The sequence below is a fragment of the Oncorhynchus tshawytscha genome, linkage group LG04, assembly GCF_018296145.1.
Source record: "Oncorhynchus tshawytscha isolate Ot180627B linkage group LG04, Otsh_v2.0, whole genome shotgun sequence".
Lineage (NCBI taxonomy): Eukaryota > Metazoa > Chordata > Actinopteri > Salmoniformes > Salmonidae > Oncorhynchus > Oncorhynchus tshawytscha.
The window spans coordinates 27,263,033-27,291,025 of NC_056432.1; the positions used below are offsets into that span (position 1 = coordinate 27,263,033).

Below are 27,993 nucleotides of genomic sequence, written 5' to 3' on the forward strand. Positions count from 1 at the left end.
TCCCATGTGATTTTTCTCACTAATCCATGTTTTAGATTTAGTTGACGTTGTTGTTTCTATTCAAGGTCTAGTTACTATTCTAGTGGTTGTTATTTGTAAGGCCCAATACAGTGCCTTCAGAAAGTACACCCCTGGACTTTTTCCACATTTTGTTAGAGCCTGAATTTAAAATGGATTAAATTTCGATTTGGTGCCACTGGCCTACACACAATACCCCATAATTTCAAATGTTTACATATTGATTAAAAAAAATGTAAAGCTGAAATGTCAGTAAATGGCAAGCCTAAATGAGTTCAGGAGTACCAATTTGCTTAACAAGTTGTATAATAAGTTGCATGGACTCAATAATAGTGTTTTAACATGATTTTTTTAATGACTACCTCATCTTTGTACCCCACAAATACAATTATCTGTAAGGTCCCCCAGTCGAGCAGTGAATTTCAACCACAAACACCATGGAGGTTTTCTAATGCCTCGCAAAGAAGTTGGTAGAGGGGTAAATATAAAAGCAGAATTTGAATATCCCTTTGAACATGGTGACGTTATTAATTACACTTTGGATGGTGTATCAATACACCTAGTCACTGCAAAGACACAGGAACCCTTCCTAACTCCGTTGCCGGAGAGGGATTTCACAATGAGGCGAATGGTTTGGCTGTGATAGTTGAAATCTGAGGATGGATCAACAACATTGTAGATAATCCACAATACTAACCTAAATGACAGATTGAAAAGAAGAAGCCTGTACAGAATAAACATTCTGAAACATACATCTTGTTTGCAATAAGGCACTAAAGTAAAACTGCAAAAAAATGTGCCAAAGAAATTATGTCCTGAATATAAAACGTTATGTTTGGGGCAAACACAACATGTCACGGTGTATCACTCATCATATTTTCAAGCATGGTGGTGGCTGCATCATGTTATGGGTATGCTTGTCATTGACAAGGACTAGGGAGTTTTTTAGGATAAAAATAAACGGAATAGAGCTAAGCACAGGCAACATCCTAGAGGAAAACACAAGGCCAAATATACACTAGAGGTGCTTACCAAGACGACATTGAATGTTCCTAAGTGGCGAAGTTACAGTTTTGACTTTATTTGGCTTGAAAATCAATGGCAAGACTTGAAAATGGATGTCTAGCAATGATCAACAACCAACTTAACAGAGCTTGAAGAATTTTAATTCTGTACAATCCAGGTGTGGAATGCTCTTAGACTTACCCAGAAAGACTCAAAGCTGTAATCGATGACAAAGGTGATTTTAACGTATTGTATTGGCTGATTCTGTATTGTGAAGATTCTATATTTCATTTTTGCAAACATTTCTAAAACGTGTTTGCACTTTGTCATTATGGGGTATTGTATGTGTAGATATATGTATTTTTTTAAGCGATCCATTTTGAATTCTGGCTGTATCAAAACAAAATGTGGAATAAGTAATGGGGTATGAATACTTTCTGAAGACAATGTATATGGGGCTAATATAGCAGAGCAGAAAATGACTGTGTTTTGGGTGTCCTCTGCTCCCTGCCACCTACACACTTTATGCTCTCTCAGGTGCACAAATCTAGATGACTGAGTCACACCTGTGAACGGAGACAGAAGATTCATACAACGTAGCCTAATCACCAAACCGATTGAGCCCACTGTGAGCCCTCTCTTGTGTATAGGGATTACATTTTACAGAGCCTGAAAATAATGAGTTTATATCTAGACACTCAATTATAATGAGTTGCCATTGTTAATGTATCGAAGTTATTGTACTGCTGGGCTATGTGGTCTTTGAGACAGAGCTGACACCTGGAAAGAGGAGGTTGGCATAAGGCTAAGCAACTCCCCTGCAGGGGCCTGGTTGTTACTCATGTGGGTGGGATGATCTGATGGTCGTGTATTGACAGGATTCATTTTAATATCTTGCTGTTTCACCCATCCATTTACTTGGGACTAATTTGCAACATTTTGTGGGCAGCCTTGGTCTCATTTGCACTCTGTCCTCCTTACCAAGAAGTCGGGTCACATCTCAAAGACTTCAGTGCCACCTGCCAAAGTCGAAGAATATGGAGCTTCAGGTCTCAAAGAAACAATGCCAGCCCTTGAACTAAGTTATTTGGAGTAACGATAACTTGGAGAGGCAATAATTTAATTCAAATATTATCAGAATAGGAGATGACATACACAGAACTGATTTTTAACTTGTTATGGTTGCAATCCCCCTATCGGGATAAGTGTCACCAACAACCACTGAATAGCATAGCGCTACATTGAATAAATATTACAAATATTTATATTCATGAAATCACAAGTGCAATATAGGAAAACACAGTTTAGCCATTTGTTAATCCACCTGTCTTGTCAGATTTTGAAATTATGCTTTACAGCGAAAGCAATCCAAGCGTTTGTAAGTTTATCGATCGCACGACAAAACATTAAGTACACTTAGCATCAGGAAGCTTGGTCACAAATCAGAAAAGCAATCAAATTAATTGTTTACCTTTGATCTTTGGATGTTTTCACTCACGAGACTCCCAGTTACACAACAAATGTTCCTTTTGTTCCATAAAGATTATTTTTATATCCAAAATACCTCGGTTTGTTTGTCGTGTTATGTTCAGAAATCCACAGGAAAGAGCGGTCACGACAACGCAGACAAAAATTCCAAATAGTTTCCATTATGTCCACAGAAAAATGTCAAACGTTTTTTATAATCAATCCTCAGGTTGTTTTTAAAATATATAATCGATAATATATCAACCGAAAATGTCTTTCACAGTAGGAGAGGGAAAAGCAATACCTATCCAAACTCTGTTGCGCGAGCAAAAGTCATGTGACCACTTGACGCGATGTTATCGTTCTGGCTAATTTTTCAAAATAAAAGCCTGAAACTATGTCTGAAGACAGTTGACACCTTGAGGAAGCGATAGGAAAATGAATCTGGTTCATATCCCTTTAAATCCAGCAAAGGGAGGCTATGGAACATGGAGTTTTCAAAATAGAAGCCACTTCCTGTTTTGATTTTCCTCAGGGTTTTGCCTGCAATGTCAGTTCTGTTATACTCACAGACAATATTTTGACATTTTTGGAAACTTTAGAGTGTTTTCTTTCCAATACTAATAATAATATGCATATATTAGCAACTGAGACTGAGGAGCTGGCTGTTTACAATGGGCCCCCTTTCATCCAAGCTACTCAATACTGCCCCTGCAGCCATAAAAAGTTAAACCCCATCTCAGTAATTGCAGAAGGGACCACCCACTTTGAAACCAGCCTGGCTGTAAGCAGTCCTGATATGATACTCAATGAATGGTGGAAACAACAACTAGGCTACACGGAAGAGTCTGCTGCAGTGCTCTCAGGTACTTATTCCCAGAGCAAAGGGTCTTTATTGTGTTCCTTTTATGTATAATTCATGATATAAGAAGCTTCAAAGCTAGCAATGGAACCCTGTAGGAACTGCTGTTGGTCTGTGTTGAGCTGAGATGTGGGTCTGTTGCAGCTGGAGGTTTGGTTGGTTGGTTTGTTGAAGCCTGTGTGAATCCCTCATGGAGCCTCGTAATAAACAACTCGGAGCAGGATTTGACTATAAATCCCTGCAGTGGGATTCTGAGAAAAATACCAAGTGAGCTATGTTATTGGTAGATCAGTTGACTGATCCAGACTAACCTTGTGTTGTGTGGCAACCTGATAGTCATGTTACCTTAAAGCTGAGACCTGCGAAAGGTGAAACTGTGCCAGTGATCGCCCCCCAGGCACATTTGTTTTTGTTTTGTTTTTGAAAAGGAGATGAACATTCGGCAAAGTAATAAATGAAACAAGTCTTAGTACATCCTCTTCTATCTCGCATGAAATGATGTCCGAGAGAATAAAACCGCGTTCGGTGTTTGAAGTAATATCTTTGTTATTGTAATATAGCAAATGGACGTTTCAGTTTCTCCGCAATGGATTCCAACTTTAACCTGGACATGAGTCATGATAAGATTATAGAAAATCATCTATACTCCATCTTGTGCATTCATTTGGTTTGAATCTTTAAAGTGAGATGAAATTACACTGACCCTCTGACTTTCTTACCTTCATTTGATTAGCTTTACTACTGCTGTATATCATTATCAGTGCCCTGCCTCGAATTCCTCCTTCCCAGCTATCCAATGTGTCCCTGGCGTTCAGTCTAAAGCTTTCCTATTTGAGGGAAAACCGAACGGAAACTGTATTCATGCCATTTTCCATTGGCTGTGTTCTTCCGGTTGCCATGACAGCAGCTGTGGGAGCAGGGTGGCTCTTGTCACAGGTTGTTTGTGCAGGTCTTGTGTTTATGAGGACTACTCATAAACACACATGGGAGAGTGGCAGGTAGGGTCGGGGGGTGGAGTCCTGGAGTTGTGTTCCTGTGGTGGCAGATCCCCATCCAGCGGCCTGCATGCTTGCCCAGTCTGACTCCACACACTACAGGTTCCACACAGAAAAGTAAGCCTCAGACCCCCTGAGACCTCCACAGGACACCGCTCTAGCGTTAAGTCAGTGTAATTGTAATGAAGGTCATTTTTTTCTGTGTGAACAGTGAGATGGTGTTGGTTATAATGACTCAAACTGTTTCTAATGCGGTTCTATGTACAGGGGAAAGAAGATTCTACTGCAGATGGGCACTCCGTCAGGCTCCTCCTCCTTACTGCCACTCTGTCTTTATCTTTATCAGTCTGCCAGTGATGCCCCGACAACACCTAAGTACTCCAAGGAGCACCGCGACATCTTCTTCCCTGCCTCTCTGCCCACCCCGGTCCTGCTCAGTCACGCTGCCTGCCACCCCCTGTCTGTCCAGGATAGCCAAGCCAAACTCCAGTACGAGCCCCTTAGCAAGGTGCCCAGACCTCCAGCCAGCGGCTCCCACGAGCATTGTCAGCCCCAGCACAGGAGAGCCCCCCTGCCTATCCACCCTGCTTCAACTATGGCCTTCCACCCCCAAACAGGTAAGTTTCTTTCCTCCCTCCTCTTGCAGTACATTTCATAAAACACAACAGTAACACTGCCTGTTACACTGGTCTGATAAAAAAGAATGTGTTTAAAATAAAATATGCTGCTACAACGAGGATAAGTTCATCAAGCATTTCATTAAAATTGTGTGGATCTTCTTTGGAGAATATATTGTAACATGAATAGATTTGTAACAGCCACAGTAAGTTAGCTACAAACTGTTGTTTTTTTCACTGTGTTGTATCTGCAGTTGATGATTCCCTGCTTTGTACCTGCTTCTCTAGTGGAGGAGGACAGATTAAACTGTCAGAGCTTTTCTCCCTCGCTCTGTTTCTTTCGCTCTCTGTTTGTCTCTGTCTCTGTGTAGTTAGATAGCCAGCCAGCAAGGGGCACACTTGCCCACCCAGAGCTGTGTTATGTAACTTCTGTACATCATGACCTGGTTGAATATTGAATTTCTAGTTTAGTAAGTCACTAATGTCTCCCTAGTACATAGTACATCTGACACTTACAGATGGAAGTGTTTGAAATAATGATATGTCTTTAACCCGGGAACACTGTTCTTCTGATGATGCAGGCGTTTACCGATCAGGAGTTTACCGTCCTGATTGTTGAGTACATTGAATATTTAAGGAGGGTATCATCCACATGAGTGCGCACACGTGAGGTGTGAGGTTTAGGAGATCAATGCTCAGCATCAGGAAGCTTGACACTGAAATCTACTAATGGTTTCCCAGGCAACCTGAATGAAGAGGTCGGGTAGAGAGAGAGAGTGGATGATTGTATATGCTGGCAGGGCTGCGAGCGCTACTGAACGATGCTACATGAGGATCTCGCAGGCAGGCTGAGGCATTACTTTCCCTCGTATTTCCTATTTTCCTCCAGCTTTTGTTGTGGGATCTGTTATGGCAGCCTGGAGCACTGTTTGAAATCAGTGGCTTTGTTTGTCTGTGTATTAAAAATAAAAAAATGTGTCTTCCAGTAAGCTCATGTTAATATTGGTCATTGCAAACATTGTTGCTATAGTATAGTGCACTGCATACTGAATCAGTCTGAAATGGGTTATTCTGTCAACCCCAGAAGTATGAGTGAGTGCCTGCCATCTTGTCTTTCTTCACTGTGCTTGTGTATGTGTTTTGAATGCTGTATGGATTGTGACAGGTGATGTGGTTGTATTTCTCCAGAGGAACGTGAGGAGCCCCCAGAGGGACTGTCCTACAGACAGCAGGAGTCTCATCTTTGCCAACAAATGAAGTTGGCCACTGTGTCCCCAGGGCAGGAGGCTGCAGGCTGGTACCATGACGAGCCTGCTTCCTGTAGTGCCACACAACCTTGCTCAGGTAAGAACATTTACAACCAGGAATTACCAAGTAAGACTTCCAATAAGGGGCGGATCCATGTGAGAAGTTATCATAATGTTCCTCTGTCCAATCTGTCTCTACCTCCTCTGTTGTTTAGACCAGCAGCTATATGGCAGCAGTGAGCAGTGCAAGATTTCGGACCCTAGTCGTATCCGCTCACGCATCCCCCCCAACATGCCAAAGCTCTTCATCCCCTCCACCGTCACCAAGTTCCCCCCGGAGATCACCGTCACCCCGCCTACTCCCACCCTGCTCTCCCCCAAAGGAAGTATTTCAGAGGAAACCAAGCAGAGACTCAAGGTGCTCTCTCTCTCTCTCTCTCTCTCCCTTTCTCTTATCTATTTTTCTCTCTCCTATATATCTATTTATATCTCTCTCCCTATCCTATCTATGTATTGCTCTCTAGCTATCCTATCTATTTATCTATATCTTATCGCTGTCTCCTATCTATTTATCTCTCTCCTATATATCTATATCTTATCGCTGTCTCCTATCTATTTATCTCTCCCTATCCTATCTATCTTTCTGGCAACCTTCTGTCTTCTCACTCTGTCTGTCAGTGAAACTAAACCCTGCTGTTCTCTGCTCCTGTTCCTGTGCAGAACGTGATCCTGTCCTCCCAGTCGGCGGCCACAGTGAAGAAGGAGACGCTGAGCCAGCCGGCCCTGGAGGTGCAGGAGACCTCCAGCCAGGAGTCCTCTCTGGAGAGTGAATCAGACGATGGGGATGAGGAGGATGATTACATGGACATCTGAGCCACTGCTACAAGACTGAACAAACCCAGGCCACTCCTTGGAGCTAGACCTGACTACCATCAAGCCCCTCCACTTCCTCCCTTGTCTTGAAACAATGGAATGGTACATGTCACTGCAGCTAGTGTCTCTGTGTTGGTGCAGTTGGTCTATCTTGTAATTTCAAGCTGTCTTAATGGAAAAAAGCTCTTGAAGTGAAAATGTGCAAATGCGCAATGTTCTGCTCTTGACACTGGATGACTGGGGATGTTTTTCGTTAAACAATAATTTTGCTAAGTGCCATTTACACTTATCACACCTGTCAGCTAACCAAGCTCTCCATAGTCTTTCACATGAAAATGGGAAAAGGTGTAGAATGATGATCTACGCTTACTGTAAGTTAAATGGTCAGAATTGGTGGTGGATTGTTGCTATGTAGACACATTCTTTGCATGCAATGCAGTTGGCATCATTGGCTGTGATTTATACATCATTCACATGTAATGGGGACTAGAATTTGGCCTGCTTTTACTGTATGTTTCAACTGCAGCTAAATCCTTGTTGTTGGAATGCAACATCCCACACTGAGGTGCTTCAACACGATGAAATGTGCCATGGCAACATATCACAGGTGCCAGCCAACTTCTATCCATACACATTGATATAAGAATCTGAACGGCAAGAAATCCACATTTGTATGTGACCTGCATTTTCATGGACACTAAGATTTAATGAGGACTGCAAACCAGTTTTATATAGGGCTCCTAAAGCAATGTTGAGGACCCTACTTCTCCAAAGCCTAATAACCTGTAGCAGATTGGATATGTTTACACTTCCAAGTGGGATGTCTTTGATTTGTCTCTTGTTCATGTTCTATTTTTGTACTCAACTGTATTCTATCAAGTCTTGTTTGATTTTGTCCTTTTGTTTCTCTGGGGATTTGTAGCTTGGAGGACCCTTCTTTACCAGGAAGAGGTCCTGTCACCAGCATTGCTCAGAATAATAGACAAAGTGATGGTTTGGATTAGTCTGAATTAGCTTTTGTACATATCACATTTAAAACATATTCTCAAATGAAGCAACTCTTACGTGGTCCGGGTGTTTATTTCCCATGGGGTCAAGTGTGGATGTTCCTAATTCAGAGAAAATGCCTTGGTAAATATGTTTAAATTCTATGTCAACTCAGAGGACGACAATAGAATGTTTTTTTTTTTTACAGATTGTTTCTATAAAAAGGATATTTACCATATGTTTCTTGTAAATTGTCTTTAGAAGACTTTTTAAAAAATGAAGAAATTATGAAGAAATAATTGTAAAGGACATTGCCTGAACAAGTCTTGCTTGACTGACTTGTAAATTGACCTGTAAATGGATGTTTGTATTTTTTGGTGTAAAATACTGTTTTGTATTTCTGCTGCTGAGCTTCTTATGGGAATGTATAATGGCTGAGAGGTTTTTCTTCCTTAAACCTTGGCACAGGCTGGGGAGTTGTTGTTCTTTACATATTAACTTGCCACATTAAAGATGTCACAAACCAAAAATATACGTGATACGCTTTTATCTGGTCTTGGTGCTCTTTAATTATACTGGCTGTATAATTTCAGCCAGTAGTTTTGAAAGTAGCCCTCACAAGCCAAAACAGGTCCCTGAAAATTGTGCCCAATCGTGTACAACGTTATCCAATTCGTATATCATATGTTATGAATTCTAATCCGTACAATATTTTTGAAATTTTTAAGTGCTTAAGATCCCATTCAATTTCTTTAATACATATTTTCATTCCTTGGTGTTTTGAACTGAAATGTTCTGTTTATTTCCATATTTAGGTTGAGTTTGAACTTCAATCCCCGGCAGCTATAATGGTAATGTATTTGTTGCAATGGCTGTATATAGTTTCAATCTGTTAGCAAGACCAGCTCAATGTCTCGGTCTACAAACTACAATCTCAAGTCAAGTTTCGCCTAAACAAAACGATCTGTGGCAAAGTGTCCATTTTTCTGCCAACATGTCCCCTGTGTATCAGTCATGTTGAGACGACACCTTGTCCCGCTCTGATATTTTAGTCAAAGAGCTTGCACACTTGTGTGAAGTCCCGGACACGGTGGGATAACTTCCAGAAGTTTCTTATAAAGTGCTGTGAATTTGTCATTTACCCCTTTGCAAGGAAAGCTACATTTGAGTTTTGTTATGAGGTGGACCAAATGTGTGCTCCCCATCCCTTGAAATAGTGAGATCTGTCTTCTCCATGCCTTGATCAGGCAGAGGGGGTTGGTAAGTGATTTCTTTCTTCAGTGTTTCAACCTCTGTCTGTCAGCAGGAATAAGTTAAGTGCCTACAGTTGAAGTTGGAAGTTTACATACACTTAGGTTGGAGTCATTAAAACTTGTTTTTCAACCACTCCACAAATTTCTTGTTAGCAAACTATAGTTTTGGAAAGACGGTTAGGACATCTACTTTGTGCATGACACAAGTAATTTTTCCAACAATTGTTTACAGACAGATTATTTCACATATAATTCACTGTATCACAATTCCAGTGGGTCAGAAGTTTACATACACTAAGTTGACTGCATTTAAACAGCTTGGAAAAATCCAGAAAATTATGTCATGAATTTAGAAGCTTCTGATAGGCTAATTGACATCATTTGAGTCAATTGGAGGTGTAGCTGTGGATGTATTTCAAGGCCTACCTTCAAACTCAGTGCCTCTGCTTGACATTATGGGAAAATCAAAAGAAATCATCCAAAAATTGTAGACCTCCACAAGTCTGCTTCATCCTTGGGGCAATTTCCGAATGCCTGAAGGTACCACGTTCATCTGTACAAACAATCGTACGCAAGTATAAACACCATGGGACCACGCAGCTGTCGTACCGCTCAGGAAGGAGATGCATTCTGTCTCCTAGAGATAAACATACTTTGGTGCAAAAAGTGTAAATCAATGCCAGAACAACAGTAATGGACCTTGTGAAGATGCTGGAGGAAACAGGTACAAAAGTATTGATATCCACAGTAAAACGAGTCCTATAGACATAACCTGAAAGGCCGCTCATCAAGGAAGAAGCCACTGCTCCAAAACCGCCATAAAAAAAGCCAGACTACGGTTTGCAACTGTGCAGTACTGACTCAAGACATTTCAGCTTATAATTTTGAATTCATTTGTAAAAATGTGTCAAAACATAATTCTACTTTTGTCATTTTGTGAAGGCCAGTGACACAACATCTAAATTTAATCAATTTTAAATTCAGGGTGTAACACAACCAAATGTGGAAAAAGTCAAGGAGTGGGAATACTTTCTGAAAACACTGTAGTTATGCACTGTGTCATTGTTTATAGCTAAAACATGATTTACAGCACTTGAGATTAAATGGTCAGCTAACAACCACAAAATAACTATGGAATGGCTCTATTGTCAGGTTTAACCATTTCTCATGACAAGTGTGAGTCTTTCCCATGTTTGAGGTTATGTACCAGAAGGCAAAGGGCTTGGAGCGCCACTGACATCAGACTGTCTTCAGCCAGCGACTGCTACCAATACAAACCCATCAAAGTGACCAATTAAGGCATCAAAAGGGCATGCTGCATAGCTAATGTGGGCCGAAGGTGTGAGATTTCTCATCGGCCTACTGCAGGGGCTCTTTATTGGGCTGGAGGAGAGCCGTCTGATCCATCGGCCCGGCTGTGTATTGGCAGCTGTTAACAATTGAGCACAAGGGGATCTAGAGACTGACACCTGGGAGGTAGAGCATCAGTGGTAAAGGTGATCAGTAAGCAGACACGGGGGCCTGGACAGCGGCCCCGCCATAGACTCCACTGTGGGCAAATGCTTTGGGATGTGCCCTAGTAGACTCATCTGTGTAGGAGAACAGTCAGGACACATTAGCTACACTATTGACACAAATTGAGCAACGAAGTACATTTTTAAGTACTGTAAATCTAGTGTTTGGCATCCCTTAATCTCTATGCCATGTATTTATTTTATTTTTCATTTAACTAGGCAAGTCAGTTAAGAACAAATTCTTATTTACAATGACGGCCTAGGAACAGTGGGTTAACTGCCTTGTTCAGGGGCAGAACGATAGATTTTTACCTTGTCAGCTCGGGGATTTGATCTAGCAACCTTTGTTACTGGCCAAACACTCTAACCACTAGGCTACCTGCCACCCCTGGCAATGGTATCACTTTCACCAGCTTTATTACATCCAGTGTCGAGAGAGTTCATATATTGGTATGTTGGGAATATACTTTGAAGCACTGGGTTGTAGATATGACAAACAGTGTTGACTGAAATAATTCATAGAGATTGATTGATGACTCTTTGGGTCACTTCATGGTGTGATTATAGTTAGCTTCACCAGTTCTTAACTCAGTCATTATTGTCAAGGCCGCAATTCCTCTGATGTGTTGCCCAAGTCTAAATAAAGCAGATGGCAGCAGCTGTAAAATATAACAGTAGACCTGCCACCCTGACTCTGGCCTGTGTCCTCTGCCACATACAGCGGCCTGGCTATCACACCTGTCACCTCCATCTTCACTGCGTAATGGGATTGCCACTGCCGCTGCTGAAATGTACACCTTAGCTCTGACATTGACATGCTCACATTAGACTTCCCTGTAAGCCAGAGATGGGCAACTTTGATGGGGGCCACAAAACATAATGAACTTTTCATGAGGGGCCCACTCATTTATTTTGTGGTTGGGAGGGAATTCATCCGAGGGCCTTTTGCCCGCGAGCCACCAGTTGCCCATCTCTGCTCTAAGCCTTTCAACAGTGACGACTTAAAACGATTCAACATCAAAATATGTCCCTTCTCCATTTCCTGAAATAGTCACACTCTTGTAATCACAAAGAGCTGTGCCCTCCTTGTTTTGATATCCCATGACATGGCTCTGAGGGGACTGATGCTGTGCGACTGGTAGTAAGTCCCTGCTGGAAAGCTTACGAGGGGGAGCCGGCTCAAGTAGCCCTGGGAATATGCATTTTCCCTCACAAGTGCAAGGTGTGGAGAGTAACACTGAATCTGTGATTTAATAACTCCTCAGCAACAATTGGTTTCACATATCAGGAGAATGAAACCACATCACACTTCCTAAAGCTCATAGTGCTGCTAGCAGGCTGGTCGTCTCTGCAGGGAGATTGGTGGAACCATTATGCATACTGCATATATGTCTTTTTTTTCTCCAGAATAGCCTTTTCAAATTAATGTTAGAACATGTGGTGTGAAAATCCAATACTGTTCTCTGAGTGGGTCTGTTGGCGTAATGTGAATAATATACGCCGACTCAACACGGGCTCTTTAAACTAGCCAGTCAATATCCTCACAGGCCAAGCTTTCTAGTTGTAAAATCTCTCCTGAGGCCTGTTCAACTGCTGTTCCATTAGATGGATGTTTCCTGGTTTGATACAGCCATTTGCAAAGGAAATGTTAGATATTCACGGGAGCAAATTACAAAGACAATAGACATCACAATAATACTATGGAAACTTGGAACATGCAATGCTACCACTGGAGGTACTGTATTCAATATGTACACATAAGCATACAATGAAAGATACTGACTAATTGTATAAGGATTGTTTGAAAACTGCCTGGTTTTGTCAGACAAAGCTGAGTGAGAGACATTATTTCTAAATTCGAACTACCTGAATAAAGTTTTTAGATCTATTGAGGGTATTTGAGGTACTTTTAAGTGTCAGAGGAAGTAGAGATGATCCATGGAGGAACTGCTGAAGTGCTGTGAATGGTTTTCCATTTCAAGTTTAGCATTTGTTTAGCTTATGGTAACAGGGGTGGATAGAGGAGGAGACATCTAGCCTATGGACGATGATGATTGTTGGAGGGAGGGCTCCTTCGGATTGGCAGGGAGGTTTTGCCCAGTCTTTATCTCTCTCTCCCTCTGTCTCTTTCAGTCTGTGGTGTCTTGCCTGTGGTGCTAACTGATTGTTAATTGCTGGCCCATGCAGTGCCTTTCCGCATGGAGAAACTTGGGCCTGCAGGGGAAACTGCCCTAATGAGATTATCTATTGGAGCATTGTCCTCTCTAGACTCCCCAATACACAACCCCCAAGGCACTGCCTGCAACCCCAACACCCAACCTGGCCACCCCCAGGTTAGACTCACCTAGAGAAAGATACAGGTATTAATGTAAGTTATCACACCATTATGGGTTTATTGGTCCCTCACACACTCCTTACTTTCTCAGATTAGAGAATTGGATATGCCAGAGACCATGTTTGGTCAAGATGAAGTCATTGATTCAACCAATATATCATATATGACCTGTGTATTTTAGTAGTGTATTAACTGTTTTGTAAGAATGAATCAAAATCGTATATCATTTCTTTAATTTTATTGTTGGGGAAAGTGATGTATGTTGTTCATTCAGCAAACCTCATTTTGATCATCAGTGAAAAAAATGTAAAGGGACAATCGGCAATAGTTACTGCTGTTCGATGGTAAGTTCAATCAATAATACAGTTGAAGACGGAAGTATACATACACTTAGGTTGGGGTCATTAAAACTTGTTTTTCAACCACTCCACAAATTTCTTGTTAACAAACTATAGTTTTGGCAAGTCTGTTAGGACATCTACTTTGTGCATGACACAAGTCATTTTTCCAACAATTGTTTACAGACAGATTATTTCACTTATAACTCACTGTATCACAATTCCAGTGGGTCAGAAGTTTACATACACTAAGTTGACTGTGCCTTTAAACAGCTTGGAAAATTCCAGAAAATGATGTCATGAATTTACAAGCTTCTGATAGGCTAATTGACATCATTTGAATCAGTTGGAGGTGTACCTGTGAATGTATTTCAAGGCCTACCTTCAAACTCAGTGCCTCTTTGCTTGACATCATAGGAAAATCAAAAGAAATCAGCCAAAAAAGTGTAGACCTCCACAAGTCTGCTACATCCTTGGGAGTAATTTCAGGACGCCTGAAGGTACCACATTCATCTGTACAAACAATAGTACGCAAGTATAAACACCATGGGACCACGTAGCCGTCATACCGCTCAGGAAGGAGAAGCGTTCTGTCTCCTAGAGATGAACCTCCTTTGGTGCAAAAAGTGCAAATCAATCCCAGAACAACAGCAAAGGACCGTGTGAAGATACTGGAGGAAACGGGTACAAAAGTGTCTATATCCACAGTAAAACAAGTCCTATATCGACATAACCTGAAAGGCTGCTCAGCCAGGAAGAAGCCACTGCTCCAGAAAAGCCAGACTACGGTTCGCAACTGCACATGGGGACAAAGATCGTACTTTTTGGAGAAATGTCCTCTGGTCTGATGAAACCAAATTACAGCTGTTTGGCCATAATGACCATCATTATGTTTGGAGGAAAAAGGGGGAGGCTTGCAAGCTGAAGAACACCATCCCAAACATGAAGCACAGAGGTGGCAGCATCATTTTGTGGGGGTGCTTTGCTGCAGGAGGGACTGGCGCACTTCACAAAATAGATGGCAGGGAATAGATGGAAGGGAAATTATGTGGATATATTGAAGCAACTGCTTTTCTTCAGCAGGGACAGGGAAGATGGTTAAAATTGATGGGAAGATGGATGGAGCCAAATACAGGACCATTCTGGAAGAAAACCTGATGGAGTCTGCAAAAGACCTGAGACTGGGACGGAGATTTGTCTTCCAACAAGACAATGATCCAAAACATAAAGCAAAATCTACAATGGAATGGTTCAAAAATAAACATATCCAGGTGTTAGAATGGCCAAGTCAAAGTCCAGACCTGAATCCAATCGAGAATCTGTGGAAAGAACTGAAAACTGCTGTTCACAAATGCTCTCCATCCTACCTCACTGAGCTCGAGCTGTTTTGCAAGGAGGAATGGGAAAAAATGTCAGTCTCTCGTTGTGCAAAACTGATAGAGACATACCCCAAGCGACTTACAGCTGTAATCGCAGCAAAAGGTGGCGCTACAAAGTATTAACTTAAGGGGGCTGAATAATATTGCACGCCCAATTTTTCAGTTTTTGATTTGTTAAAAAAGTTTGAAATATCCAATAAATGTCGTTCCACTTCATGATTGTGTCCCACTTGTTGTTTATTCTTCACAAAAAATACAGTTTTATATCTTTATGTTTGAAGCCTGAAATGTGTCAAAAGGTCGCAAAGTTCAAGGGGGCCGAATACTTTCGCAAGGCACTGTATATATATATATATGACTTACTCTATAGAGCATTGGCAAATTATTTTACTTTGACATTAACTGTTGTCTTTGTTCCAGTGACTAAACTAACTGTGCATCTCTCTTTCAGATCATTTTGCATTCCATGCACTGCTATCAGCCGCGCTTCCACATTGTCCAGGCAGACGACATGTACAGTGTATGCTGGAGTGTCTTCCAGACCTTCACCTTCTCTGAGACCACCTTCACCTCGGTCACCGCTTACCAGAACACTAAGGTCAGTCTCACTGCAGTCACTGGCACAGCAGGGCACTACCCTTTATTTTATATGTTTAAAACTATTTTTCCCCTAGTTAACAAAGCTGAAGATTGACCACAACCCATTTGCGAAAGGCTTCCGAGACGAAGGAACTAATACAAAAAAGTAGCTAGAATTGTTGATCATTACTTTTCTATTTCACTCTTTCTTTTCTATTTTCTGCTTGCCTTGAATATGTGTACTAATGATCCTGTTGTATTTTCCTCGGCAGGCATGCAACAGAATCCCAGCCTCAACAGAGAAAAAAACAAAGGAAATGGATTATCTAAGCAAAGACTCATATGAGGACAGCCCTTCAAGTATTGGCTTTCACCAGTTAGTTTAGTGACCAAACTACTCATCCCTTCATGTAGAGGTTGTTATTCTCTGGGCTCAGTGGGTCATGTATGTTTTGCAGGCTTACACATGTCATCATATGAGGGATACGAAGGAGAGCGGGCAGAACTCACTGAGAGAAAAGAGGAGGAAGTGGTGAAAGAGGAGCACTACTCCCCTTGGGGGCCTGAGAGGGAGCATGGACACCACGGCCAGACAGACACACCCCCTGGACCCTGCATCAGGGAAATGTACAATGCAGAGCAGCTAGTACCAGACCCAGCTTCATACCAGCCAAACAGGTAGGCAGCATGCTGTGGTGCCTATCTCAGTAATGTTCATCCTGCTGCCTGTAGGAAGGAAAACTCACTGCCACATTGTCATCAAAGCAGACAACACTGACCACCACCCTGCCTTCTCTGTTTTCAGGTTCCATAAATACGGGAGGTCTCCATCTCTCTCCTCCAACCTGGGCAGCAGCAATGGCGGTTCTGGACGGGCCAGCTTTGAGTCCAGAGTCCCTGATGTAGCCACAGTCCCAGAGCATGACGCCCCCAAGCCCTCTGTTCATGAGATTAGACCATCTCCCTGTGGCCCGCAGCCCCTTGCAGGACATCATCAGACTACAAAGGTGTGCTCAACATGGCCCAAGCAGGCAAGCCAGGGGTCCTCAGCCACCACATCTACAGCCCTTATGGCACAGAGCAGACCCTGGGCCAGTGGAGCGGCCCCAGCCATACCCAGTACCCTCCCCCTCACCACCTGCCCACTGACTACAGTACCCCGGCTGTGCACCACGGATCTCACCATGGCAACGTGGCTGAGTGGAGCCAGTACCCACTCTTCTCCTACTCATGCTGGTGAACCATTTCCTCACAGTTTCTCCCAAAAGAGAAGGACTGCAGTCTCACAGGTGACTCAGTGAGACCTCATAAATGCTACTATGCTGTCATACCTGTGTTTCCCCTAGAGGTCTGTCCCAAGTCCAGCATCACACCCAGAGCTCATGGCCATGCTACTGCATGCTGAGGCTGAGGGAGAAGGACCTGTGTCTGAAGAAACATCAGCAAGCAAAAATTATAATGGAGTGGAACAGAGACAATATGCTTTAGAATGACTACCAGAGTAGTGCTGTTGACTCGTCTGAAATCACAGCTGGCTTTAGGCCTGAAAAATGAATATGTTCCTACCCAATTATATGTTTATTGTTGAATTGTCTATTTATTTTGTTTTGATTTCATTTATTCAAATGTTTTTGTCGAAAAATAAACATTTTGTGTGTAATAAATTGCTTTAATGAGATTGTAATGTGAGCTGTATGTAATTAAAGAATCAACAAGTTACATGTTTTTCCACAGGTTTTTTTCAAAGCTAAAGTATTAATTTACTTGGTGGCGGGATTCAATTGAAGGAGCATTATAAACTGGGTGAGTCGACAGCCGTGGTACACTACATGACCAAACGTATGTGGACACCTGCTTGTTGAACATCTTATTCCAAAATAATGGGTATTAATATGGAGTTGCTATAACAGCCTCCACTCTTCTGGGAAGGCTTTCAACTAGATGTTGGAACATTGCTGCTGGGACTTGCTTCCATTCAGCCACAAGATCATTAGTGAGGTCAGGCACTGATGTTGGGCAATTAGGACTGGCTCACAGTAGGCATTCCAATTTATCCCAAAGGTGTTGGATGGGGTTGAGGTCAGGGCTCTGTGCAGGCCAGTCAAGTTCCTCCACATCGATCTCGAAAAACCATTTCTGTATGGACCTTACTTTGTTTACGGGGGCATTTACATGCTGAAACAGGAAAGGGCCTTCCCCAAACTGTTGCCACAAAGTTGGAAGCACAAAATCGTTTATGCTGTAGCATTAAGATTTCCCTTCACTGGAACTAAGGGGCCCGAACCATGAAAAACAGACCCAGACCATTATTCCTCCTCCACCAAACTTTGCAGTTGGCACTATGCATTCGGGCAGGTAGCATTCTCCTGGCATCCGGCAAACGATTTTTACTCGCTACATGCTTCAGCACTCGGCGGTCTGTGCTCTTGTGTGGCCTATCACTTTGCGGCTGAGCCGTTGTTGCTCCTAGGCATTTTACAATAGCAGCACTTACAGTTTACCGGGAGAGCTCTAGCAGGGCAGAAATTTGACGAACGGACTTGTTGGAAAGGTCGCATCCTATGACGGTGCCCCGTTGAAAGTCACTGCGCTCTTCAGTAAGGGCCATTCTACTGCCAATGTTTCTCTATGGAGGTTACATGGCTGTGTGCTCTATTGTATACACTTGTCAGCAATTGGTGTGACTGAAATAGGCAAATCCACTCATTTGAAGAGGTGTCCACATACTTTTGTCTATATAGTATATATCAGACCCAATACCACAGATATGACAACGTATATTTACTGCTCTAATTGCATTGGTAACCAGTTTAAATAGCAATAAGGCACCTCAGGGGTTTATGGTATATTGCCAATATACCACGGCTAAGAACAGCCCTTAGATGTGGTATATTGGCCATATACCACACCCCCTCGGGACATATTGCTTAATTATAGCGCAGGACACTAAACAGCAGACACGGTGCATTTTAAAGGTATTTCCTCCAATGTTCTTGAACATAGCATTCATGGTAAATGCTACGCATGTCGGCTCAAGCGTAAATTACCTTTTAGAAGTAGTGTGCTGCACTATAACACACCTTGAATTGAATCCGGGCCTTGATTAATTTTACTTGTGATATCGGGGTAGAAAACTAATAGTTAACACTTTACCGCCGGCTGTTTCCTGAGTTCAATCCTCTCGGATTTGATTATTGCTGGTGTAAAATTGAGGTCACAATCTATGACTTCCTAATGCAAGGCCAGTTTGATAGGATGTAATTAAGGATGGATCATAATTAAGGATGGATCAGTAACTTGATCAACGCCCCATAACCTTTTTCACATCTATGTACTCATTACAATAGATCTGTCTCTGCACTTTTGAAGATCCCCAGAGCCTACAGAAGTGTTTGTATTTTCCCTTTGTTTACCTAATGTAACGAGGACCACACTCTAGTTTCCTTTGGCCCAGCATGCCTTAAAGACTCTGTACTATTGTGCCTCTGACCAGGGGAGTGACTTTGCCTCTGGCCAGGGGAGTGACTTTCCCTGCTGATGTTTTCCCACTAATAAAACATGCCATGGCCATCTTTCTCTCTCTGAACGAGCGTTAAAGAGCATGAAAATGGGGGGCAGTTGTCTCCCTTTCACAGCAGCGAGCACAGAGTAGCCTGATGGCCCCTCTTCAAGGATGTCAGCTGCTAATGACTGCCGCAAAGCTGGGGAGGGAGGGTGGGAGTCATCCTCCAGGGACAATGCTGCCAAGGGCTTTTAGTCAGCTCAATTCATTAGTAGGCTCATTGGGATATTAGTGGGACAAATCTTTGCCTCCCTTTCTCCCACCCTCCTCCTTTTATGGATACTCACTCCACCCAGCTGATGCATGCATGATGCACATCTTGTTTACCTTATCTGACAGTGTGGGTGTCAGGAGGAAAATATAATATGTTCTCCCATCCCAGTGAGTCATGTCACTGGAGAGATTCACCCCAGGCATTACTGATTACTTGATGTGGTGGTAGAGAAGATCACTGTAACATCTATTTGAGCTAATATTCTCTGGTCTGAAGCTGGTTTGCATAGTAGAGATGCTCCAGAAGCATATTCCATTCCCTATCCTTCATTCTAGGAGTCGCTGAGTCAGCAGACTGTTGGGACTTGAGGGTGGGAATCAAATCAAATCAAATGTATTTATATAGCCCTTCGTACATCAGCTGATATCTCAAAGTGCTGTACAGAAACCCAGCCTAAAACCCCAAACAGCAAGCAATGCAGGTGTAGGAGCACGGTGGCTAGGAAAAACTCCCTAGAAAGGCCAAAACCTAGGAAGAAACCTAGAGAGGAACCAGGCTTGGTGGGGTGGCCAGTCCTCTTCTGGCTGTGCCGGGTGGAGATTATAACAGAACATGGCCAAGATGTTCAAATGTTCATAAATGACCAGCATGGTCGTATAATAAGGCAGAACAGTTGAAACTGGAGCAGCAGCACAGCCAGGTGGACTGGGGACAGCAAGGAGTCATCATGTCAGGTAGTCCTGGGGCATGGTCCTAGGGCTCAGGTCCTCCGAGAGAGAGAGAGAGAGAGAGAAAGAGAGAATTAGAGAATGCACACTTAGATTCACACAGGACACCGAATAGGACAGGAGAGGTACTCCAGATATAACAGACTGACCCTAGCCCCCCGACACATTAACTACTGCAGCATAAATACTGGAGGCTGAGACAGGAGGGGTCAGGAGACACTGTGGCCCCATCTGAGGACACCCCCAGACAGGGCCAAACAGGAAGGATATAACCCCACCCACTTTGCCAAAGCACAGCCCCCACACCACTAGAGGGATATCTTCAACCACCAACTTACCATCCTGAGACAAGGCTGAGTATAGCCCACAAAGAACTCTGCCATGGCACAACCCAAGGGGGGCGCCATCCCAGACAGGATGACCACATCAGTGAATCAACCCACTCAGGTGACGCACCCCTTCCAGGGACGGCAAGAGAGAGCCCCAGTAAGCCAGTGACTCAGCCCCTGTAATAGGGTTAGAGGCAGAGAATCCCAGTGGGAAGAGGGGAACCGGCCAGGCAGAGACAGCAAGGGCGGTTCGTTGCTCCAGAGCCTTTCCGTTCACCTTCCCACTCCTGGGCCAGACTACACTGAATCATATGACCCACTGAAGAGATAAGTCTTCAGTAAGGACTTAAAGGTTGAGACCGAGTTTGCGTCTCTGACATGGGTAGGCAGACCGTTCCATAAAAATGGAGCTCTATAGGAGAAAGCCCTGCCTCCAGCTGTTTGCTTAGAAATTCTAGGGACATTTAGGAGGCCTGCGTCTTGTGACCGTAGCGTACGTGTAGGTATGTACGGCAGGACCAAATCAGAGAGATAGGTAGGAGCAAGCCCATGTAATGCTTTGTAGGTTAGCAGTAAAACCTTGAAATCAGCCCTTGGTTTGGGCTATGGCTGACTGAGGACAATACAGTCTCCCCCCCGCTGCCTAATTCCCCATATCCAGTTTTTTTGTCAGGACCGGACATGGCTATCAAAAGTCCCCAAACCAAGAAGACAGAGGTCCCACAGACATTTGCATCCGTATGCACAGCTACCAGAATTAGAAACAAATACTGATTTTAGAACGCCTCAATTCTCAAAATTGATTACAATGAACTTGGATGCCAAAATACAATGTTGTTGGTTCACTAACCAGACTATCATCAGATGTGAACTTGGATTCACGGTAAAGTTCACTGGGTGTGCAAAGTAGAAAGCTGAGTGAACTAGTGTGGCATAACTATGACTCAAATCTAAGCAAACAATTACTCCCCCAGTACTCATTTTACAACAAATATCACAGAGCAGCAAGCAACATACAGTATATCACAAAAGTGAGCACACCCCTCACATTTTTGTAAATATGAGTATATCTTTTCATGTGACAAGACTGAAGAAATGACACTTTGCTACAATGTAAAGTAGTGAGTGTACAGCTTGTATAACAGTGTAAATTTGCTGTCCCCTCAAAAAAAACTCAACACACAGCCATTAATGTCTAAACCGCTGGCAACAAAAGTGAGTACACCCCTTAGTGAAAATGTCCAAATTGGGCCCAATTAGCCATTTTCCCTCCCCGGTGTCATGTGACTCGTTAGTGTTACAAGGTCTCAGGTGTGAATGGGGAGCAGGTGTGTTAAATTTCCATCTGTCCACTCTACCATAAAGTCCTGATTGGTGGGGTGCTACAGAGATGGTTGTCCTTCTGGAAGGTTCTCCCATCTCCACAAAGGAACTCTGGAGCTCTGTCAGTAACCAGCTGGTTCTTGGTCACCTTCCTGACCAAGGCCCTTCTCCCCCGATTGCTCAGTTTAGCAAACGGCCAGATTTAGGAAGAGTCTTGGTGGTCCCAAACTTCTTCCATTTAAGAATGATGGAGGCTCTTGGGGACCTTAAATGCTGCATATATTTTTTGGTACCCTCCCCCAGATCTGTGTCTCGGCGGTCTACGGACAATTCCTTTGACCTAATGGCTTGGTTTTTGCTCTGAGATGCACTTGAAGTGTGGGACTGTATATAGACAGGTGTGTGCCTTTACAAATCATGCCCAATCAATTGAACTTACCACAGGTGGACTTCAATGAAGTTGTAGAAACATCTCAAGGATGATCAATGGAAACAGGATGCACTTGAGCTCAATTTCAAGTCTCATAGCAAAGGGTCTGAATACTTATGTAAATAAGATTTGTTTTTTAATACATTTGCAAAAACTTATGGGGTATAGTTCAGTTTGCTGACAAGTATTTTATTTCATCAGTTTTAGAATTCGGCTGTAACAAAATGTGTGATACGTCAAGGGGTCTGAATACTTTCCGAAGGCACTGTCACGCCCTGACATTAGATATCTTTTTTTTCTTTTATTTGGTTAGGCCAGGGTGTGACAAGGGTGGTTTGTGTAGTTTTGTATTGTCTTGGGGTTTATCTAGTCTAGGTGTTTATATGTCTGTGGTTGCTTAGATTGGTTCTCTGATTGGGGACCATATTTAGGTAGCCATATTTTGTGGGTTATTGTCTGTGTGTAGTTGCCTGTGTCAGCACTCTGTTTATATAGCGTCACGTTCGTTTTCGTTATTTTGTTTAGTGTTTGATTTATTAAAGAGTTTGTATTCATATCATGCTGCGCCTTGGTCTCCTCTATACGACGAACGTGACAGGCACTGTATATCTTAAGTTAAGAACTGATAGGGCACTACAGTCTTATAGGACTACATGTAAATACTGTGCCTATTTCTACAGCCAAACAGGTATCAATGAACCGCCATGGATCATGCATGAACGTAAACTGACGGTTGAGGAGTGTGATGTTCTGGGGGTGGGACTTGGGCCCGGACCACTCCCTCCCCTGACAGATGGGAGATGTCAAATGGTCAGCAGGACCCTTCTCAAGTGCAGAGCTGCAGCCTCAGCTCTCAACCTTCCTCACCAGCCTAATTACTTAAACAGACAGCCTTTAACACTGAGACAGGCCCTTCAATAGGACAGGACAGAGCTCAGACTGGAATTAGAGAGAGCAAAGCAGAGCACAAACACGTCTCTTATGTAACAACCCCCAAGACACTCACATCCAACTCTGCATAAACTCAAGACATCACCACTGGGAAATTTCAGCATTTTAATAGCTCTGATAATGGACAAGCAAAGAGCTCTAAATCGACTTGCACTCTAAAGTGTGTATAGGCCTCAGCTCTCTTTGACAATGCTAAATATGGGATATATGTCTTCATTATTCCCCAGGTGGCCAGTGGTGTCAGTGAATATATTGGTGTTTTTAGTCGCCATGAAAACGTGGCAGGTTGTGCGAACGGAGCTTGATGTCCAAAACAATAGGGTGAATCAGCAGACTTCACCAAATGACAAAGCGGGGACTGGCACAGCAGTGTGAAATTAAGTGGGGGCACTGACTGGGGGGTAATGGGGGTTTGCAAATGCAGATGAAACAACCTTGGAGAGGAAAGCAGCAGTCAAGCTTCATAAAGTCATTGGGCTATAGGATCAAATGGAGAGGAACTAGCAGAGACTGGGATGAAGGGCAAACAGACAACCACTCTGGCCCGGGTCAATAACATGTCAATCTCAGTTGAGAGGAATTAAAAATGGACAAAAAATAATTGCAATTAAATAAATTATTCTACATGAATTAGTAGAAATTATTCACTAAATCATTCTCTACATGAATTTGCTGCTCTGTAAAAAGCATAAACACTACCAGTCAAAAGTTTGGACACCTTTATTTTGACTATTTTCTACATTGTAAAATAGTTTTGATGTCTTCACTATTATGAAATAACAGAAATGGAATCATGATGTAACAAGAAAAAAAAAAAAAAGAGTTTAAGAAATCTAAATATATTTTATATTTCAGATTCTTCAAAGTAGCCACTCGTCACGATCGTCGTAAGGAGTGGACCTAAATGCAGCGTGGTATGTGTTCATGATTTTTTAATTAAAGAAAGCACTGAACACAAAACGAATAAGATGCTGTAATGAGAACTGTGCTGACACAAGCAACTAACATAGACAATCACCCAACGACAAAACAGGCTACCTAAATATGGCTCCCAATCAGAGACAATGACTAACACCTGCCTCTGATTGAGAACCATATCAGGCCAAACACAGAAACAGACAAACTAGACATCCAACAGAATGCCCACTCAGATCACACCCTGACCAAACAAAACAGAAACATGCAAAGCAAACTATGGTCAGCGTGTGATACCACTATTGTCCTTGATGACAGCTTTGCACACTCTTCGCATTCTCTCAACCAGCTTCATGAGGTAGTCACCTGGAATGCATTTCAATTAACAGGTGTGCCTTGTTAAAAGTTAATTTGTGGAATTTCTTTCCTTAATGCGTTACGCCAATCAGTTTTGTTGTGACATGGTAGAGTTGGTAATACAGAAGGTAGCCCTATTTGGTAAAAGACCAAGTCCATATTATGGCAAGAACAGCTCAAATGAGCAAAGAGAAATGACAGTCCATCATTACTTTAAGACATGAAGGTCACTTAAGGAACATTTTAAGAAGTTTCTTCAAGTGCAGTTGCAAAAACCATCAAGCGCTATGATGAAACTGGATCTCATGGGGACCGTCACAGGAAAGGAAGACCCAGAGTTACCTCTGCCACAGAGGATAAGTTCATTAGAGTTACCAGCCTCAGAAATTGCAGGCTTCACCGAGTTCAAGTAACAGACACATCTCAACATCAACTGTTCAGACGAGACTGTGTGAATCAGGCTTTCATGGTTGAATTACTGCAAAGAAACCACTACGAAGAAGACTTGACCGGGCCAAGAAACACAAGCAATGTCTTTGTGAGACGCAGAGTAGGTGAACAGATGATCTCCGAATGTGTGTTTCAGAATTTAAGGCACACTTAACCAGCATGGCTACCACAGCATTCTGCAGCGATACGTCATCCCATCTGGTTTGCGCTTAGTGGGACTATCATTTTCAACAGGACAACGACCCAACAAACCTCCAGGCTGAGTAAGGGCTATTTGACCAAGAAGGAAAGTGATGGAGTGCTGCATCAGATGACCTGGCCTCCACAATCACCCAACCTCAACCCAATTGAGATGGTTTGGGATGAGTTGGACCGCAGAGTGAAGGAAAAGCAGCCAACAAGTGCTCAGCATGTGGGAACTCCTTCAAGACTGTTGGAAAAGCATTTCAGGGGAAGCTGCAAAGCTGTCAAGGCAAAGGGTGGCTACTTTGAAGATTCGCAAATATAAAATAGATTTGTTTAACACTTTTTTGGCTACTACATGATTCCATGTGTTATTTCATAGTTGATGTCTTCACTACAATGTAGAAAATAGCAAAAAAATAAAAGAAAACCCCTTGAATGAGTAGGTGTGTCCAAACTTTTGACTGGTACTGTATATGTTTAAATAGGTATAACTTTCGAGTATAGCTCTTCATTCAATTATTGCATAGCCAATAATAGCCTTCTGTGCATCACTTGAGCTGGGTGTCATGTTACCTTAAAGAGCTGTGAAAGATTTTGTGGAGTCAAAACTAGTTGATTCTTTGGAAGTGTTCCTGAAGGGATCCTTCTTCTCGCTGTATAAAATAAAGGGGGGGACGCCAGTGATAGACCAAAGTGGTAAAGTTACCTTGTCTGTCAATCTAGCAGACATACGCAGTAACATGTCTTCAGGTCAAAGTTAGGGCAAGCTGCAAGGATGTGAAAGGCCCTACTGAAGTACAGATGTTGGAGCAACAACACAACAGAAAGAGGCAAAAGGCCTTGGTTTAGACTTTGGTTCAGAGGCAGTCAAAGGAGTCATCACCACTGTATCAAACAAGCTAGGAAACCACCACAATAATTCCTTCAGCATTGCTTGCAACATAAAAGATTAAACAAATAACAGATTCCCCTCAGATCCATTTCAATGCCCCCTCTGAACACCTCTAGTCTCCTCATACACAGCCAGGACCACGTCATTCAGTCAGTTTTCAGGGAGTTGCCAAAAGCAACCTGCTCCTAGGATGCCTTGATATGCTGCTCCACTTCTTTGCCTGACCAATCACAGCACGGGAGAGGAGCACCACGCAGTCTGCCAGGCTGGAGATGCTGTCCTCAAAAGCTGTCGTGCTCTCCTAGAGGACTGCCTCTGTGTTGTACACATGCAGGTATTTTATATGGTTGCCCTTGTGGTAAGAGCACCCACCTAGTCTATAGATGCAGTTGCTGAGCACTGCAACGCTGGGCTCCCCGTGACCAGCTGGTAGAGGACTCATCACAGACCAAGAGTTTGCCGCTGGGCTGTAGCAAGCCATCTGGAAAAGAGCCCATTAACTTAGTACATTACAGCTTACATCTCAAGCCTTTGATACATTACAAACTGTTGCTCAGTCACTTCACTTTGAGTACCATTGATAAGTGGCGGTACAGTACCTTGAGAATGTTGTGGTGATACCCACACTCATCATTGCTGCCTCCAATGGCAGACTCGTCCATTGACAGCAGCCATGCCTTGCCTGCTCCACCTGCACACGCTGCCCACTAGTTGCACTAAGGGTCATAACAGTGTCTCCCTCAGGTATGCCATTCCCCTGCCACCCACAAGTGACCTACCTCTTGTAATCCAAGATTGCTCTGGCGTGTGCATACACCTAGAGGAAAAACTAGACTTGTATTCAAGGATAGGTTCGGCACAACATAAAAAAACAGGACAAATTATTAGAATATTCTAACAAATGGTGAACTGGTCCAACTTGTTGTTTATGTTGTTGTTTGATCCCAAAGGAAGGTTTCTCAGAAATGCCCTCTTCTTCCCCAATACCTCGATGGAGACTGACAAACAAATCAGTGAATATCTAGTACCCTCTTGTGGACAATGAGAGTACATACTTAGAGGTTTTATTTTTGACATTGTATTTATGACATGATGATCCTACCTCTTTCTTAAGGGGCCATAGCTGCTGGAAGTAGTTTGGGTGTGGGGGTCATGCAGACTGCTTTATTGTTCTGCCAATACAGGACTATTAAAGGCCCAGAGCACTACCTTTGCAAATATTTTTTTTTAACCAAAAATATATAATTAATATAAACAACATACAGTTCCAGTCAAAAGTTTGGACACACCTACTCATTCAAATTTTATTTGTCACAATCACTGAATAAAACACCTTACAGTGAAATGCTTACTTACAAGCCCTTAACCAACAACGCAGAATTAAGAAAATACAAACAAAAAAAGTAAGAGATAGAATAACAAAAAATTAAAGAGCAGCAGTAAATAACAATAGCAGGGCTATATACAGGGGGTACCGGTAAAGAGTCAATGTGTGGGGCACCGGTGTTAATATGTACATGTAGGTAGAGTTATTAAAGTGACTACGCATAGATAACAATAATATGTTCCCACCTACCGCTGGTTCCTTTCTCCGGCTGCCTCTGCTCTCCTAGCTGCCTCCACCTGTTCCCTTGGAAGGTGATCCCTTCCCGCCAGGATCTCCTCCAATGTGTAGACTCCCTTGCCGTCCAGAACAACCTCCCATGTCCAGGAGTCCACCTTACCATGCTGCTTGGTCCGCTGGTGGTGGGAAGTTCTGTCACGGCTGGCTGAAGGACTAGACCAAGGTGCAGCATGGTAAGCGTACATTTTTTCTTTATTCAAAATGACACCGACAAATGAAGACCATAAACCAAACCGTGAAGCTTTGAGCTATTATGCCCTGAACAAAGACAAAGTTAACTTCCCACAAAACAGGTGGGGGGAAAAGGGTACCTAAGTATGGTTCTCAATCAGAGACAACGATAGACAGCTGTCCCTGATTGAGAACCATACCAGGTCAAGACATAGAAATACAAAACATAGAAAAGAGGACATAGAATGCCCACCCTAGTCAAACCCTGGCCTAACCAAAATAGAGAATAAAAAGCCTCTCTATTGCCAGGGCGTGACACTTGGCTATTGTACGGCAATCTGCTCTGGTCGGATTAAGCTCAATAACTCTCATTGCATCTACTGTAATTTTCA

At 42.8% G+C, this 27,993-nt stretch overlaps 1 protein-coding gene and 1 pseudogene across 6 annotated transcripts in view; both read left to right on the forward strand.

The window, feature by feature from the left end:
• The window catches only part of LOC112248447 (calcineurin-binding protein cabin-1), a 61,311-nt gene extending 52,710 nt beyond the window's left edge, over positions 1 to 8,601 (forward strand). For all 6 annotated transcript variants that reach the window (XM_024417473.2, XM_024417475.2, XM_024417474.2 and 3 more), the window contains 4 exons: positions 4,694 to 4,964; positions 6,153 to 6,308; positions 6,427 to 6,629; positions 6,932 to 8,601. In XM_024417473.2, the coding sequence (XP_024273241.1) occupies positions 4,694 to 4,964; positions 6,153 to 6,308; positions 6,427 to 6,629; positions 6,932 to 7,084 (783 nt within the window). In that variant the 3' untranslated portion in view covers positions 7,085 to 8,601. The remainder of the gene's footprint in view (positions 1 to 4,693; positions 4,965 to 6,152; positions 6,309 to 6,426; positions 6,630 to 6,931) is intronic.
• A 7,317-nt stretch (positions 8,602 to 15,918) lies between these two features.
• Positions 15,919 to 17,169, forward strand: LOC112249682 (annotated as a pseudogene).
• Positions 17,170 to 27,993: the final 10,824 nt, after the last annotated feature.